Genomic DNA, 17,964 nt, shown 5'->3' with positions numbered 1-17,964 from the left:
CCCCACTGTGTGCACTGTGTGGGTCTCGGGGAATCACTCCAAATGCAAAGCAAAGTTTCTTTCCTCAGATAAGTTTCGAATCTGCAAATCGATTTTTCTTTCTGAGTATCCACTAAGTAAGTAACCTGGACCCATGTAACTTGTGAGAACCTTATCAGCCCACTGTTGTTAAAATTCTGGACGGCTCCAGCCGGCAGGGCTAGCTTCATGGGCGGGTAACAGAGACGCGGAGACAACAGCTGGGCAGGGAAGCTGTATTTCTTTATTCAGGAACAACGATTCATAAACTAAGACAAACTAATCACCAAACAGAGCTCTGCTGTCTCTTTGCGGCGGCGCAAGCACTCTTTCTTTTACTCTCGAACTCAGGAACCCTCTCCCTTACTCTCGAACTCAGGAACTCTCTCTTACTCTGTAACTCTGAAACTCTCCAACTCTGGCACTCCGGAACTCTGGCACTCTTGAACTCTCGTACTCGGGAACCCTCTGAAACTCTGGCACTCTCGAACTCAGGAACCCTCTCCCGGGGTTCCTTGGGGCCGGGCCAAACGGCCCGCGAAATTAACTGGACTGATCTAATTCTCTTGGCAGGGGAGGGCTAGAACAAACCAATGTAAAGCATACGACAGCCCACGATCACCTTCCTCCATCTGCCTGCCCCACAGAGAGGCCAAGGGTTGTGCCAGGGCCACTCAGCAGATGTCAGGTCCAGAACTAAGTCAGAGTCCAGATTTAACTCTCTTTCTCCAACGTGGTGTTTATATTCTCCTGGCTAAGAGCCATGGCTGGGAGCCACATGCTGGAAACCCTTGGCCCTGCCAGGAAGCTAATTCTGGGTTGTCCTTCACCTACCAACAGGAGCCCTGGAGTCATGCAAAAGGGCCCTGCCCAGATGTCAAGTGGAGGCAGAGCTCCCCCTGCCCCCAGCAGCAACCGGCTGTCCCTCTTGTGGGTCAGGGTGCAGGGGTAGTACCTTCACAGGAGATGCCATCGGGCTGCAGCTGGTAGCCCACGAAGCATGAGCAGACGACCTCCTCCCCTGTGTCTCGGCACTGCTGCTTGCAGGGCCCGCCACCTGCAACCAGAGCAAGAGTGAGCGTAGGCCAGACCACACCAGAGGTAGCGTGGTTTCCAGTTCTGTTTGGACTAGGCTGGAAAAACGCCCTTGGAGAGGACTGGCACAGCAACACAGGCTCCCCAGAGCACCTGACCCACCACAGACCTCCCCAGGGAGCAGCTGTGGGCCTCCTGAGGATGCTGTTCTAGATCCCAGCAGGTTCTGACAAATAAGTGCCTGCAGGGCTGTCTCTATGCTGGATGGAGTAAGAGGGAGCCACTTAGACCAGCGTGAGTGAGTGACACTGCTATCCAGCACAGACACTAAGGAAGCAGGCCCCACAGGGCTGTCAGAGCCTGAGCAAGACACAGATGAGCCCGCCATCTCTCCCAACAAACCAGCTGTGCTATTCACAGTCACTGCCTCGCTCCACTCTCCATGCTCCCTGAACATCTGTGTGCCATTCCCCAACCATGTCTCCTACAGGGGGCCAACAGAGGGCTCAACACACAAATCTCAGAGGTCAGACCCAAGCTCTGACTATTGCCCAGGGAGGGTGTGCAGAGCCCTGTCCACTTCTCCAGTCTCTTCCTCTCTCCCTCCACCTACCCTCCCACTTCCTCAAGTCCCCTGCCAATGTTATTTTCCTGCTAACCCATCAACCATTGCAAACCAGCTTTCCCCTTCCCACACCCGCCCCCAGAGAAGATTGTGAGGCTTTCTAGGGCTCTCTGCTCCCTCTCGGCCAGCTTGGTGCCAACAGTCACTGTGTCCTGATCACATGGTTAAACTGGCTCCAAATTAACACCCCAACCACAGGGCAAACTGCTGGATGAACTTGCAGGGTAGACTAGCCAGTAGAGACATACTGGAATATTCCATGAAAGAGAAATAAAATTTTATGGTATGAAAAACAAAATCTGAAAGACTCTCCTTTCAACTGGCAAATACCTCTCTTGTGAGACCAATAGATACCACCCAAGGCAGGGTTGGGGTTTCAGAAAACAAAGGGAAATACTATAAACCCTCACCCTTGGGGGACTCTCAGCATTGGGGAAATCAGTGTGTCTAGCTCATAGGATCTGTGAGCTGGGTCCTGATGAACATGGGGCAGAAGGAATTTAACATCTGCACCGCACCAAAGTAAAAGACTCTGGGGTGGGGGGAAGGGTTCAGGTCCTAGAACAGGATGGCAGAGGAGGACCTAGTGGGGATTGAATTGTTATGTGGAAAACTGGGAAATGTTACACATGTATAAACTATTGTATTTTACTGTTGACTGTAAACCATTAATCCCCCAATAAAGAAATTTTAAAAAATGTAATGTCATTCTCTCACATGGTTCCTTCTTCACTTCTTCACACAATCAGTCTCTCCCTCCCTCAATCAACAGCCTCATCCCATAGGATAGAGTGAAGGAGAAAGGGTAGGTTCAGGGGGTCTGGGAAGATATAGAAGCTTACAGCCAGTTCTTAGTCAAAGGGTCCTTCTGAGATGGTTCTGAACAAAACCTGATGTCACATTCCCAATGAGGCCAGCACTGACTTTCTTTCTGGAGGTTCTAGAGCCTTACCTCGGCATCGGTCATTCAAGAATGGGTCCTCTTGTTCCTCCTCGAGCTTAGAAGCCTTAGCTAAAAAAGAAAGAGACACAGAGAGGCATCTATCCAACTGCAGTTTCTCATCTTATCAAAAGGTAAACTCTGCATATTTTATCTTGTAAATATTGAACAGCCCCACCCATTTGTAAACCTTATACAAATGGTTCTGTATTCATTTTGTCCTTTTAAAATTAAATAAAATAAACACTGGAAAATGCAATGAAATCTCTAGGAGGTCTTTTCTAGCAAACAGGCCTCGGATAAGGGACTATAATTACAGCTTCATGCTGAGTGCTATTATCTTGTCCAAATGACTTGGACAACCCCACAAGTGAAGTCATCGCCCTACCAAAAATTAAATCAAATCACCCTGGGAAAAGTTGAGCGTTGTGGGCTGACCTGCCTTCTCCCAAAGGAGGTAGGAGTTCTAACCCCTGGTGCCAGTCCAGGAGACTGGTCTTCACTGAAATTAAGATGTGATTAAGAGTCAGGAGACAGCTCCCCCAGCAGAGGGCACACTTCACCATAGGAGAGGACCATGTATGACACCAGAGGAAGCTCCATGAACAGTATGGCAACACTGTGGTGTCTTCTCTTTCTCTCAGTCTCTCCCGTTTCATTTTTGTCTCCAGGAGTATTGCTGAGGCTTGGTGCTGGCACAAGGAATCCACTGCTCCTGGTGGCCAGTTTTCTTTTTTTATTATTATTGGATAGGACAGAGGGAAATTGAGAGATGAGGGGGATATAGAGAGGGGAGAGAAAGACAGACACCTGCAGACCTGCTTCACCTCTTGTAAAGTGACTCAAGGTGCAGGTGGGGAGCCGGGGGCTCAAACCAGGATCCTTGAGTGAGTCTTTGCATTTAGTACTATGTGTGCTTACCCCGGTGTGCCTAGCCCCCTCACCCTCTCTCTACATAAAGTTAAAAGAAAAAAAGGGGGGTGGGGTGGTAGCACAGCTGGTTAAGTGCATGTGTTACAATGCACAAGGACCCAAGTTCAAGCCCCCAGTCCCCACCTGCAGGGGGAAAGCTTTGCAAGTGGTGAAGCAGTGCTGCAGGTGTCTCTCTGTCTCTCCTACTCACTACCTTTCCCCTTCCCTCTCAATTTCTGGCCATCTCTATCCAATAAATAAAATTTATTAAATAATATAAATATTAAAATAAAAAAATTTAAAGGGAAACAAAGTTAAAGCCATTAGAGTGGATCTTAGCCCACTGTAACCATGTCCTTATCGAAAGAGGGAAATTTGGACACAGGAACAATGACAGATGATGACGGGGTGGCAAGCCAAGGAGCATGTAAGGCCTGCAAAAGTAAGGGGACTAGAACAGATTCTGTCCCACAGCCTCAGAAAGAACCAGCCCAGCCAACACCTTCACCTCAGGCTCTGACCTTCAGACTGTAACGCAAGGAATGCATTTCTGTTGTTTGAGCTGGTGGTATTTTATTATGACAACCCCAGGAAAATGACACACTTCCTTTACATAGCCTGCCTCCAAGTCCCAATACAGTGCTAGCCATCGATAACCCCACTTCAGGTGAACTGACCAGCTGAAGAGGAGACTGAGCACTCGGCACCTTGCCTGTGGGGGGTGGGGTTGAGGCGCCTAGTGATGGGTAGGACTCTTAATTTAACCGGGGCATTCCACCGACAGTCTTGGCACATGGAAAGAGACGGCTGTGTCTGTTGAACTTGGGTAGATAGGCCAAAACCAAGGCCTCTAGTGGTGAGGCCCTCATCTCCACACAACGAAATGACATTGATCACAACTGAGCAGCTACTGCATTGCAATGCTGGGTGGAAAAGATTAAATCCCTGTGGGGCCCACAGCAAAATCAAGTTTAAGAAGGCAAGCTAAAAAATAAAAGGGGGGGGGGGAGTCAAGCAGGCAGTAGCACAGCGGGTTAAGTGCACGTGGCGCAAAGCGCAAGGACCGGCGTAAGGATCCTGGTTCGAGTCCCCGGCTCCCCACCTGCAGGGGAGTCACTTCACAGATGGTGAAGCAGGTCTGCAGTTGTCTGTCTTTCTCTCCCCCTCTTTGTCTTCCCCTCCTCTTTACATTTCTCTCTGTCCTATCTAACAATAACGACATCAGTAACAACAACAACTACAACAACTATAAAAAAACAAGGGCAACAAAAAAGAAAATAAGAAGATGAAAAAGGCTGAAAGGAAATGTGGCCTAGCGGAAGCAAGACCTATCTCCGTCTCCCTTTCCCTTGTTTTTTCTGTGTCTTCTAAAATGCCTACAGTGAGCGTGTAATTCACGCACCCTGGTCAAATAAACTTCATTAAGAAGCATACGAGTAAGGCTGCTAGAAAATTCAATATCGTCTACCAGGTGTCTAGGGATTAGGGATTATTAAAGTAAGGAAGGGGAGTGGGCAGAGGTGCACCTGGTTGAGCGCACACATTACAATGCACAAGGACAAGGCTTCAAGCCCCCCAGTCCCTACCTGCAGGGGGAGCACTTCCCCCGTGCAGAAGCAGTGCTGAGGGTGTCTTTCTCGCTCTTTGCCTCCCCCCTCAATTTCTCTTTATCCCTAATAAATAAATTAATAAAATATTTTTAATTTAAACATTCAGTAAGTGTCCTAAGTAATTCAAAGAAGTTTTCATCTGGGGAAGAACTAAGGAAAAAAAGCACTTAGGGTATGAATCATCTCTCCTAGACTAGGAAGCTGGGGGGACATCTTTGCCAAAGTGATTTAACTTGAAGACTCTTATTCAATTGGTGCCTTCAATTTAGAAAAAGCCCAAGTCAAGCACAAGCCAGAGTGTCTAGGCCCCATCTTCCAAAGGACTCACATTCACAAGGTCAGAAAGAGACATGAGGAGCTATTTTCCACCCAGCTGTGAGATCACCAAGACGTCCACGGTGTGTGCATACCCAGAGACCGTTTGTTCCTGCTGGAAAATTAACCCTGAAACCGAGTTTCTCCAGATACAACTTTCCAATCTGCAGAATGGGAGTAATGAGACCCAAGCTATACACAGGTCTTTGATAAAGGAAAAGGATTGTTTCTCCAGATGGGATCAGTGCTTTGACAATACACAGTACAAAGCAGACTTACTGGAAAACATTCAGAAAAGAGAACCAAAAGTCCTGATGTTTTGTGTAGGTGAAACACTTAAAGTGATTCCATCAGATGCTTATAGAAGCTTTCTTTCTTCCTTTCTTTCTTCCTTCCTCTTTCTTTCCTTCCTTCCTTTCTTCCTTTCTTTCTAACCAGAGCACTGCTGAGCTCTGGCTTATGGTGGTGGTGGTGTGTGGGGGCGGGGGGTTTAAGCCTGGGACTTTAGAACCTCCAGCATGAAAGTCTTCGAATAGCCACTGTATTATCTCCTCCATCACTGATAGAAGTTTCTACAAGCTTATCTCTGTATTTGTTTCCTCCTAGGACAGCCCTGGTCTGTGGCGTCTCTGAGTCGCCCCACATACACTATGCCTGCTGTGGTAGTGAGGATAAGGGAGGGACACCCATGATGGGAGTAGGGAGGGGTAAGGCTTCATAGGGAATTCTAAGGCGAGGCCAGAGCAAGAGCTGAACAGATCAAAGACAAGGGAGAAAGAAGACATCTGGAGTAGTGGGAAAGCCAGAGAAAATCAATGAAACGAGACATACATCAACAGGAATCCTCCCCAGAGACAGAGGAGACATTCTCCACCAGGATAAATAGTTGAGGTTTGTTTAAAGTGGAAATGTCAACTCTGATTTCAAACATCAAGGGATGAACCAGGATGTGGCTTCAACTCCCCCTCCCTTCCTGCTTTACGACAGAGATGTCTGAATCCAGGCCCAATGGGAGTCTGTAGGGTCATGGAGTTTAGAAATTAAAAACAGTACTGGGAGACAGCTCACGCAGTAGAGTTCATGCCTTCCTACACAACAGCCCCTGGATTCGAACTCTGACACCTCATGGGAGCGCCATGAGCCAGGGGAAGCTTCACAGATGGTGCAGCAGTGCTATGGTGGGGGCTCAAGCAGGCAGCAAGCTTGGGGTAGACTGGACTTCTGGCATTTTCCAGGGTTTTGTTTATTTTTTTCCCATTTATGCACCATAAATTATCACACAAGTGAAAGAGACTAGTTGACAACCAGGAAATGTTCAGCACCGTGTAACTGACTCACACCCCATGGCTTCAGAATTTCTCTGGTTTTAGGTAAATTGGGGGCGTGGGTAGGCAGAGACAGAACTAATGTTTTGTGTAGGTTCTGTGTAGCCGTTGTAGTAAAGATACAACTGGGAATGCCCTTGAGGTTGCTCTGTAGGTCACTGACACCTTTGCCAAATACATGCCCATCATATGTGAGAACCCTGCCCTCTATTCTCCAGGCTGTCCCCAGACTCCTGGCCACTCATCACCAGCTCCAGAGGGAGAGAGGAGGAAGCAGCCTAGGGCCATGCTCCCTCCCCCATGAGTCAGCCAAGTGAAACGGAGCTGCAGGTCCTCTCAGTGAAAAGAGAGCAAGGACCACCACCCTGTGGCCAGGGCTGCTAGAGGGCCAAGGGAAGACTGTGACAGTAAACACTGACAGAGCCAGGAATCTCAGCAGTCCAGTTAATGCTCCCAGCCTCCTCTTGGAGGAGAGCTATCATCCCTGCTGAGGGAGGCCTGGATGGATAAGTGCTGAAGGGCTGGTGTATGCATGAATCAGATCCAAGCCCCAAGCCCCAAGCCCTGTCTCCCTCCAAGGCAGAAGTTGTCAGAGGAGAAAACAGTGCAGCTGCTCTGACAAGCAGAATCTCCCTGTGTGCTGAGCGCTGGCATGGGTAGATGCCTTTGCCCATACTGGTTATAAAGGCTGATTTCTGGGCTGGGGAAATAGCATAAGGGTTCTACAAATGACTTGCATGCCCAAGGCTCTAAAGTCTCAAGTTTAATCCCCAGCACTACCATAAGCCAGAGCTGACCAGGGCTCTGGTCTTTTTCTCTGTATCTCTCTCTCATTAAACTAAAATTATATTTAGGCAAAGACAAAGAGGCAGAAAGGCAGAGGAAGAATGAAAACAGACCACAGCACCAAAGCTTCCTTCAATACAGTGGCAAACTGGGGTTGTGTATATGGCCAAGCAACGCACTACCCAGGTGACCTATTTAACCAGCCCATAAAAGTTCATTTCTCAACGCAACGACTGCCACCTCAACACGCTTCAGCTTAGACTGTGTCCAGAGACTTCAGGTGTGGAACGACAACCCTTCAATTTCATTACTCGGGTGAGACCTTTCCTTTCATCGTATTCTCTAATTCCATCCCAGGTGGTTCACTTCCTAACAAAGTCCCAAAACCTAGATATAGACCAGGTTCCATGAGATATGTTCACGCATATCCATAAACTAGGGCAAAATATATACCTGAAAGCAGAAGTACACTAGAGTTTGCAGTGAGTACCCCTCCCCCCCAACACTTCCTCTCCACTATTCCAACCTTTAGGTCCATGGTTGCGCTACAATTTGTTTGGCTTTGTATGTTAACTCTCTTTTCAGCCACCAGGTTCCAGGTGCCATCAGGATGCCGGCCAGGCTTTCTTGGACTGAAGACCCCACCAATGTGTCCTGGAGCTCCGCTTCCCCAGAGACACACCCTACTAGGGAAAGAGAGAGGCAGACTGGGAGTATAGACCGACCAGTCAACGCCCATGTTCAGCGGGGAAGCAATTACAGAAGCCAGACCTTCCACCTTCTGTAACCCACAATGACCCTGGGTCTATACTCCCAGAGGGATAGAGAATGGGAAAGCTATCAGGGGAGGGGATGGGATATGGAGACTGGGTGGTGGGAATTGTGTGGAGTTGTACCCCTCCTATCCTATGGTTTTGTTAATGTCTCCTTTCTTAAATAAAAAATTTTTTTAAAAAAAGTTAATTTCACATGCCAACCCATGTATTTGGTCTAATACTAGTCTGGGTGTTGCTATTTCAGAGGTTTTTGTTTGTTTCTGTTCACTTGCTGAGAGAAGCATTTAATATTTCAATCAGCAAACTTTGAGTAAAGCAAATCACCCTCCTTAATGTGGGCCTCTTCTAATCAGACGAAGAGAAAAAGACTGAGCTCCACCCCCCACCCCCACATCCAAGCAGGAAGGAATTCTGCCAGCAGACACCCTTCAGACTGGAATTGCACCATTAGCTCTTTCTTGGAACTCTGACCTGCAGGCCCACCCTGTCCATTTCAGACTTGAGATTTTAGCTAGTCCCCATCAGCACGCAGGTCAATTCCTTATCCTAGATCTCTTCATAGAAAGCTAAGTAAAACAGATGAGAGGCAGACGGATAGATGAGCTGACAGTAGGATGCTGATATACATACACATCCTACTGCTTCTGTTTCCCAGAGGGGAGGACAATGGGGAAAAGTACCTGGTTCTTGGAAGTCGGCAACGTCTCCGGGAGCAAAGTCTGTGGTCTCCTGGCCCTTGACGCAACATGCCCGGAAGACCAGCCCACACTGGTAGCCAACCATGAGGTTGTACTCACAGCTCTGGGCCTGGGCCTGGGCCGCCTTCCCAAGGAGACAGCACTGGCAGCACCTCTGCAGAGACAGGCAGACAGACTCCAGATGGAGAAGCTGGACAATGTGCCCAGGGTCCCCCCCACCAAAACCCTCCGCCCATGTCCAAACACACTGGACAGCAAGGATCTGTGCCCTCCCACCAGCCCTGGATACCTAATTATCCCCCAATACCCCCCCCCCAACTCATGCCTTCAGGAAGAGGGGGCTCTTAACGGCTCTCTTAAGCTCACACAAGGGTTCCCTGAGGGGCCCTGTCCTTCTGTGTAGCCTAAGTAGAGAGAGCCCTCTACTTAGTGGACATACACTGGCCGTTTCCCATGCAGGTAGACACCTCGTGCATTTGGGAAGCATGAAGATCTCAAGGCAAGTCATCAAGAAGGGATATCAACTCCCTGTCACCCAGACCCTAGCAATCCCAAAAGTCACCCAAGCCCCCAGGGCAACATTCATCTATCTCCAGTTCAATTGTCATCATCCAAAATAAGGGGCAAAGAACTGGGCCAGCAAAATAGCTCGCCTGGACAGTGTGCTGCTTTGTCATGTACACAACCCAGGTTCAAACCCAGGTCCCTGTGCACTGAAAGAAAATTGAGGGTTGAGTCTCTTTCTTTCTCTGCCTCTCTTACTCCTGTGATCTGAAAGTCATCCCAGAACAGTGAAGTCCCAGAGATGACAAAAGAAGAAAGAAAGAGAGGAGGAGAAGAAAAACAGCATGATGATGATGGAGGAGAAGAAGATGATGATGATGAAGAAAAAGGAGAAGGAGGAGAAGAAGGAGGAGGAGGAGGAGAAAAGGAGAAGGAGGAGGAGAAGAAAAAGAAGGAAGGAAGGAAGGAAGGAAGGAAGGAAGGAAGGAAGGAAGGAAGAGAAAGAGGCAGAGAACTTCCCAAAAAGTCTAAGGCGGGAATGCAAGTGTTTGGAGTAGGTGCAGGAGTGACTTGGAAGCTCTGCTTCAATCCACACCTTCTGCTGCCAGAAGTTATCCTTTCAGGCCATGAGTAATCCTTCCCTGAAACAGTTGCCCCTCTGCCAAAGCAAGCTATTCCTACTCCCATTGGAACATTCCACGCTATGTACACACACACACACACACTCACACACACACACACACACACACACACACACACACACACACACACACACCCTTTTCTCTCAAGTCTGGGCACAGGATAGTGTCTGCAGTCTGGTCCTGTCTGGGAGGCAGATGTTAAGGCCCAAGGTCCCGGCTCCAGGCATCCTGAGCAGACCATCTCATCTTGACCCCTCTGAGTTCCCTCACACCAAAGCCTCCTAGACAAGAGCTCAGAGAGGCTGAGTTGGGAGAAGGGGCCCTAAGACCCATGATTCCTCCATGCGGAACCTCCCACCACTTCCCAATCTGTGTGGGGAGAGAATCCCCAGAAAGGAAGCCCCAAACTCTCTCCCGTGATCCAGACTTCACTCTACTCCTCGTTCCTTAAAAGGATTCCGCCACAGTGACCCTGGGTCCATACTCCCAGAGGGATAAAAACAAGAAAGCTATCAGGGGGAGGGGATGGGATATGGAGTTCTGGTGGTGGGAACTGTGTGGAGCTGTACCCCTCTTATTTTATGGTTTTTGTCAGTGTTTCCTTTTTATAAACAAAAGTTAAAAAAAAAAAAAAGGAATCCTCCACCTTCCTAAGCAGGTACAGTTAGCTTTCCGCCTGGGGCTTCTTTCCCCGACAGAAGTCCAGCTGTGCGTGTTAACCTTTTAAACCCAGGCCTTCCTAGATGGATTTGTTCTTCTCTCTCAGTTGGCAGTGAGAGGGAGGGGAGGACAGCCCAGATACTTGACATTTGCCATGTTCAGACCTGGGCATGCTCTCGGGAATTTGTCCACACCCCTGAAAAGATGCCAACCTGCTTGGGCCTACACCAGAGTCCAGAATGAATGCCACTCTGCCCCCAAAGCTCTCTCAGTGCGGGATCTCTTTGGATCCCATGGAGTCCACCCCAGCTCAGCTGAGCCAGCCCCCTGCGCACAGTCCTGAGAAGCTACTAAGGAGGACGAACCTCTCAGAATTTCAGCTCCTTTTCTAGGGTGGTTCAGAAGGGTTCACTGTCAGCTCCGTAGAAAGGGAAAGCTTGAGATCTTCCTAGGCTGGGTGGGGGTGCTCTGACTTCCTGTCTGAGGCCCCAGGAATCATGAGGGTCCATGAGGGAAACCTGGGTCACTCTATGCCTGTATCCTCAGTTTCATGAATCCAGAGGATGGGGGTGCCAGGATTTAAAGGGGAGGGCCTGTGGAAACTTGGTGCTCCACCCTTCCTCCCTCCCATGCTGGGCACCTATGGCAGGAGTGGGTGGTGCTCTGAGGCATGTTCCCAGTCCTCTTGGTGGGTTCTCACCTTCACAAACACAGCCTCAAGGCTGGCGTTGTCCTTGTGTGTGGCGGCACAGCTGTCCTGTTCATTGGCCAGGTTGATGCCGGTGGCACAGTGCAGCTCCTCCAGCTGGCTGTGACAGCATTGCTCTTGGACCATCCTGCCAACAAGAGATTGGCCAAGGTCAAAGTCAAATGGAAGGCCAGCAGGTCGTATGCACCAGGAAACACAGGGAGCCTTGGGATTGGCGGCCCCAGGGCGGGGTGGGGAAGATGACATCTTCTCTGGATGTTCTCTCCCCTCCTTACTCCACTGACACACAAGCGCACCACCCGACAAACAGAAGTGCTCAGTAAGCGTTTAGTAACTGTGGCCAGGCCTTCATCTTTCAGCAAGTCCTTCTGTGAGTCCGTCTCAATACTCCAGCTATTTTCCAGACTCAGAGGACAGAGCTCCAGAGGTAGGACAGTGGGACTGCTGATGCCAGCTTGGAGCACCCATGCCTCCTAGCCCTGTCAGGGCCTTCAGGAAGAAAGTCCCAGAAACCCACAGACACATAAACATAAAAGCTTATTTCTGTGGAAACACTGTGACCCATCAGCGTACTATGAATTCTGAATACCCTGACGCTCGCTACACACAGTCAGTTACGTTCGGACTCCATTGAGACAAAGGCCTGGGATGGTCAAAGTCAGAGAGACCCTGTTGGTGTCAGGGGAGGTGGGTGGGAGGTGGGACGGATGGGAAGTGGGTGTTTAATGGCGACAGAGTCTCAGTTTGAGGAGGTGAGAAATTTCTAGAGATGGACAGTGGTAAAGGTTGTATGACAATGGAAATGCACTGAAATGCATTTGTTGTTGTTTCTTAACGGGAAACACAAAGTAAGACTTGGACTAGATTTAGTGTCTTGCACCAAAGCAAAGGATTCTAAGAAAAGAGGAAAGGGTCTGGGGGTGGGGTTGAGAGGGTCCTGGCACATAATGGCAATAAAGGGCCTAACTGGGAGTCGGGCTGTAGCGCAGCAGGTTAAGCGCAGGTGGCACAAAACGCAAGGACCGGCATAAGGATTCCAGTTCGAGCCCTGGCTCCCCACCTGCAGGGGAGTCTCTTCACAGGCAGTAAAGCAGGTCTGCAGGTGTCTATCTTTCTCTCCCCCTCTCTGTCTTCCCCCATCTCTCTCCATTTCTCTCTGTAATATCCAACAACAATGACAACAACAATAATAATAACTACAACAATGAAAAAACAACAAAAGGGAATAAATAAAAATTTTTAAAAAGAATGATATTTTTAAAAAAGGGCCTAACTTGGGGATGAGAATGGGCTCTTATCCACTGTATCAACAACTGTAAAGCATTAACCCCCTAAATAAAATGATCATTAAGAAATGTGGTTGAGGGCTTACTATGTATCAGGCTTGTACAGAGTGTGTGAGGAGGTGTGAAGAGGGGGGTATTTGGGGCAGGGGAACAAAGCTCTGTACCTGGAGGTTGGCCATGGAAGGAGCAGGCACTCGGTAAGTGAGCAACTACACCCAGGTTTCAGCATGTGTCATGCCCATGTGTGGACTTGGGTCCGATCACTCATTTGCCCTGTTAGCACCTCAGGGCCCTTCTCAGTGAGGTGTTCCTTCCCAACAGCTCCATCTGATGCTGGACGCCCCCACACCCCTTGAGGAGTATTTTCTATTCCCAAACTATTGGGTTGTCAGAAAAGTCACAGCATATTTTTTTCCTATGTTTTTCTATGCAAAGCCGCACCATGACTTTTCCAATAACCTAAAAAGACGTTGACAAGTTGGCATCAAGAGTGAACTAAAAAAAAAAAAAAAGAGTCAACTAAAGTTGTAAGTAAAATCCAAAGTTGCAAGGAGCCCTCTGAGTCTCTGGCTCGTTCTTTGTCTGATCAGGAGAGGTCCAGCTGGCGATGTCTCACTTTGAAGGCGCTGCTGTCAGTGAATATTGATAACCCTAACTTCCTGTTATGGAGTAAACTGTGTCCCGCCTCCACCCACCAACCCACCCACATACCCCAATTCCACACTGAAGTCCCAGCCCCCAGTAAAACGGTCCCCTGCGCAGCAGAGTGACTACCTTTGGAGATAGATATTTAAAGAGATCATTAAAATTAAATGGTCATTGAACCGGTCTTTGTTGCTGTTGCTATCGTTGTTGTCACTGGAGCTTCATTGCTTCAAGGTGATCTTTCCTCAGACAGAAAAGACAGAAGAGAGAGAGAGAAATACCACTGCACTGACGCTTTCTCCACTGCAGCAGGAGCCAGATTCAAACCTGGGCCATGCACATGACAAAGCAAGCACATTATCTAGGTGAACTATCTTGCTGGCCCCATTCAGGTGATCTTAACTCCACCTGACTATTGTCCTTTTGAAAAGAAAGAGCGAGGGTTGGGGAGACAGCATAATGGTTATAGAAACAGACGCTCATGCCTGAGGCTCTGAGGTTTAATCCCCTGCACCACCATCAGCCAGAGCTGAGCAGTGCTCTGTTTAAAAAAAAGGATGGGGGGTCGGGCGGTGGCACAAAGCGCAGGGACCGGCGTAAGGATCCCGGTTCGAGCCCCCGGCTCCCCACCTGCAGGGGAGTCGCTTCACAGACGGTGAAACGGGTCTGCAGGTGTCTATCTTTCTCTCCTCCTCTCTGTCTTCCCCTCCTCTCTCCATTTCTCTCTGTCCTATCCAACGACAAAGCAACGTCAACAATGGCAATAATAACCGCAATGAGGCTGCAACAACTAGGGCAACAAAAAGGGGGAAAAATGGCCTCCAGAAGCGGTGGATTCATGGTGCAGGCACCGAGCCCAGCAATAACCCTGGAGGAAAAAAAAAAAAAGAAGAAGGATGAAGATGAAGAAGAAGGAGAAGATGGGCAAGGGGAAAGGGAAGATTAGGACACAGCACATAGTGAGGGCACAGAGAAAAGACAGCCTTCTGCAAATCCAAGAAACCAGCCCTGATGACACCTATTCTTTTTTTTAGGTAGAGAATGAGAGACAGAGAAAAAGAAAGAGATAGAAACCACAGCACTGCTCAAATGCTTGTCAAGCCATGTGGGGCAGGGGCTCAAACCTAAGCCATTACACATACCAAAGTAGGTGAGCTATATCCTCCTGTCCCCTACCCTCCTGTCCCCTACCCTCAGGCTGATAAATATCCTGATGTCAGACTTCCGTTCTTGAGGACTCTGATGCCTGTCCTATTAAGTCGCCCAGATTATGAATTGTGTCATGGTAGTAGACTTAAGACATCCCTTATCGAGGGTCGGGCAGTGGCGTACCCTGTTAAGTGTACATTTTAAGAAAAACCTGCAGAGGGGTCGCTTCACAAGTGGTGAAGCAGGTCCGCAGGTGTCTATCTTTCTCTCCCCCTCTCTGTCTTCCCCTTCTCTCTTGATTTCTCTCTGTCCTATTCGGCAATAACAACAATAAAAAAATAATGACGGGGAGTCGGGCTGTAGCGCAGCGGGTTAAGCGCAGGTGGCGCAAAGCACAAGGACCGGCATAAGGATCCCGGTTCGAACCCCGGCTCCCCACCTGCAGGGGAGTCGCTTCACAGGCGGTAAAGCAGGTCTGCAGATGTCTATCTTTCTCTCCTCCTCTCTGTCTTCCCCTCCTCTCTCCATTTCTCTCTGTCCTATCCAACAACGACAACAACAATAATAACTACAACAATAAAACAACAAGGGCAACAAAAGGGAATAAATAAAATAAATGTTTTTTAAAAATATTAAAAAAAAAAATGACAACAAAGACAACAGAAATAGGGGAAAATATGACCTCCAGGAACAGTGGATTCGTAGTGCAGGCACCAAGCCCCAGAAATAAACCTGGAGGCAAAAAAAAAAAAAGGAAGAAGAAGAGGAGGAAGAAGAAGCTCGAGGACCCACACAAGGATCATCCCAGTTTGAGCCCCTGGCTCCCCACCTGCAGGGGGGTAAGCTTCACAGACAGTGAAGCAGATCTGCAGGTGTCTATCTTTCTCCCTCTCTATCTCCCCCTCCTCTCTCAATCTCTCTGTCCTATCCAATAAAATGAAAAAAATGACCCCAGGAACAGTAGATTTGCAGTGCAGACACCAAGCCCCAGCAATAACCCTGGAGGCAAAAAAAAGGGGGGGCATCCCTTATCTGGCCCTGCGGTATTTGCTTCTTCCTTCACTTCTCTGATTATTATCACAACTCTCAAAGGAAGGTATCATGGCCTTCATTTCACAATTAGGGAAACTGAGGCTCATAACTGGCTCATGTCATAGTCAGAAATACAGTAGGCCCCACCCTACTAGGGAAAGAGAGAGGCAGGCTGGGAATATGGATCAAACAGTCAATGCCCATGTTCAATTGGGGAAGCAATTACCGAAGCCAGACCTTCCACCTTCTGCATCCCAAAATGACCCTGGGTCCATACTCCCAGGGGGTTAAAGAATAGGAAAGCTAATAGGGGAGGGGATGGGATATGGAGATCTGGTGGTGGGAATTGTGTGGAGTTGTACCCCTCTTATCCTATGGTTTTGTTAATGTCTCCTTGTTTTAAATAAATAAAAAAATAAAAAAGAAAGAAAATACACATCATAATTCTAAGGAGAAAAAAAAAAAAGAAATACAGTAGGTGGGGCCACCTCCTGGTGCCCCACTTCCTGAGGCAGACTGCCTGGCTCTCTTGTCTATAGGCACACGCTGGACACAGAGGCCTAGAGCCCAGTGTCCAGCTTTGTTCCCACACTGCTGCCCCCAACATGTCCAATGCTCAGCTACCCTCAGGAGCTCAAAGCCCAGCTCTCACTCACAGGATGCTCCCTGAGTCCTAATTGGTGGTCTCCTGGTGGATTCAAACAACACCAGTTTCCTGTTTTCTCTTCCTTTATTTGGTCTATAAAGCTTTTGGCTTTCCAAGAATTTCCTACATCAGGATTTACATCCTGCGTCATTGCTGGCAGGCAGTGGCCAGTGCTGGATGCCAATACTAATGTGGAACTCCAGAAAAATCCAGAACTAGGCGTAGGAGACAGGCCGGTCCACTCATTGTGTGGCAGGGCCCCCCAGCCCCAAGCCCCCAGCTGTCAATGGCAAGGCAGCTTGGACTAGGGTTAGAGGCCAAGAAAACAAAAGGATGTCAAAGGAGAAAAGGTCTTCTTGGGACTGGGAGACAGCACACCCACAGAGCACAAACTTTACTGAGTTTAAGAACCTGCGTTTGAGCCACCAGCATCACATATGAGCACAACACACAGCACAGGGGAAGTTCCATGAGTGGTGCAGAGGTGCTGTGGTGTCTTTCCCTCTCTGTCTGTCTCTCTCTCTCTCTATCTCCTTCTCCATCTCTGTCTGAAATGGGGGGGGGGGATTTACCAGGAAATGATGCAGGCATGAGGTCCCAGTGGAGAAAGAGAAACAAAAGGGGGCCGGGTGGTGGCACAGCCAGCACCACCACAATGCACGTTCCCATGCACGAGGGCTTGGGTTTAAGCCCTGGTCCCCACCCTCAGTGGGGAAGCTTCACGAGGAGTGAAGCAGTGCTGCAGGCGTCTCTCTTTATTTCCTCCAGCCCTCTCAATTTTGCAGCCTCTATTGGGAGGAGAAGAAGGAAAAGGAGGAGGTGAAGGAGGAAGAGGAGGAGGCAAAGAAAAAGAAATGCTTAAAAAACATTTAAAAAGGGAGGGGGCAGGCGGTAGCACAGCGGGTTAAGTGCACATGTCCAATGCTCAGCCAAGGACCGGCGTAAGGATACCAGTTCAGGTCCCCAGCTCCCCACCTGTAGGGCAGTCGCTTCACAAGTGGTGAAGCAGTTCTCTCTCGATTTCTCCGTCCTATGACAGCAATAACAACAATGATTAACAAGAGCAACAAAAAGGAAAAAATAGCCTCCAGGAGCAGTGGATTTGTAATGCAGGCACCGAGCCCTAGCAATCACCCAGGAGGCCAAAAAAAAAAAAAAAAAAAATAGAAAAGGGAGCAGATAGCATAATGGTTATTTATGCAAAGAAGAAAAGGAAAAGGAGACGGATGAGTGGGGGGGGGGGGGAGAAGGAGCATAGACAGGAATAGGAAGAAGAGGAAGAAAAAAGAAGAATCCCACATATACACCCAAAAAAAAAAAAGCTTTCCTCCTTACCCCTCCCCCAGGACATTTCTGCCCAACACAAGCAGACCTGGGTTTAAATCCAAACACCAGCTCTTTACAACGCGGGAAAGCTGTCTCTTCCAGGGTCAATGAAATGGGGTTAGTAACAGGGTTCAATGAGAGGCCACGCACCCAATGCACAGCGTGGTGCAGGTGCTCCATGAAGTCTAGTTTCTCTTCTTTTTTTTTTTTCCTCCAGGGTTATTGCTGGGCTCGGTGCCTGCACCATGAATCCACCGCTCCTGGAGGCCATTTTTTCCCCTTTTTGTTGCCCTTGTCGTAGCCTCGCTGTGGCCATTATCATTGCC

At 48.8% G+C, this 17,964-nt stretch overlaps 1 protein-coding gene across 4 annotated transcripts in view; it reads right to left on the bottom strand.

Moving 5' to 3' along the window:
* Nucleotides 1–17,964, bottom strand: part of FBLN1 (fibulin 1) — a 90,119-nt gene that overhangs the window by 61,988 nt on the left and 10,167 nt on the right. For all 4 annotated transcript variants that reach the window (XM_007531902.3, XM_060188763.1, XM_060188764.1 and 1 more), the window contains exons 3-6: nucleotides 11,546–11,681; nucleotides 9,023–9,194; nucleotides 2,631–2,690; nucleotides 974–1,075 (exon numbers count right to left, since the gene is read on the bottom strand). In XM_007531902.3, coding sequence (XP_007531964.1) covers nucleotides 974–1,075; nucleotides 2,631–2,690; nucleotides 9,023–9,194; nucleotides 11,546–11,681 — 470 coding nt within the window. The remainder of the gene's footprint in view (nucleotides 1–973; nucleotides 1,076–2,630; nucleotides 2,691–9,022; nucleotides 9,195–11,545; nucleotides 11,682–17,964) is intronic.

Source organism: Erinaceus europaeus, chromosome 4 (genome assembly GCF_950295315.1).
Source record: "Erinaceus europaeus chromosome 4, mEriEur2.1, whole genome shotgun sequence".
Lineage (NCBI taxonomy): Eukaryota > Metazoa > Chordata > Mammalia > Eulipotyphla > Erinaceidae > Erinaceus > Erinaceus europaeus.
The sequence above is the reverse complement of the archived record's forward strand: the minus strand, read 5'-3'. Positions and strand labels throughout refer to the sequence as shown.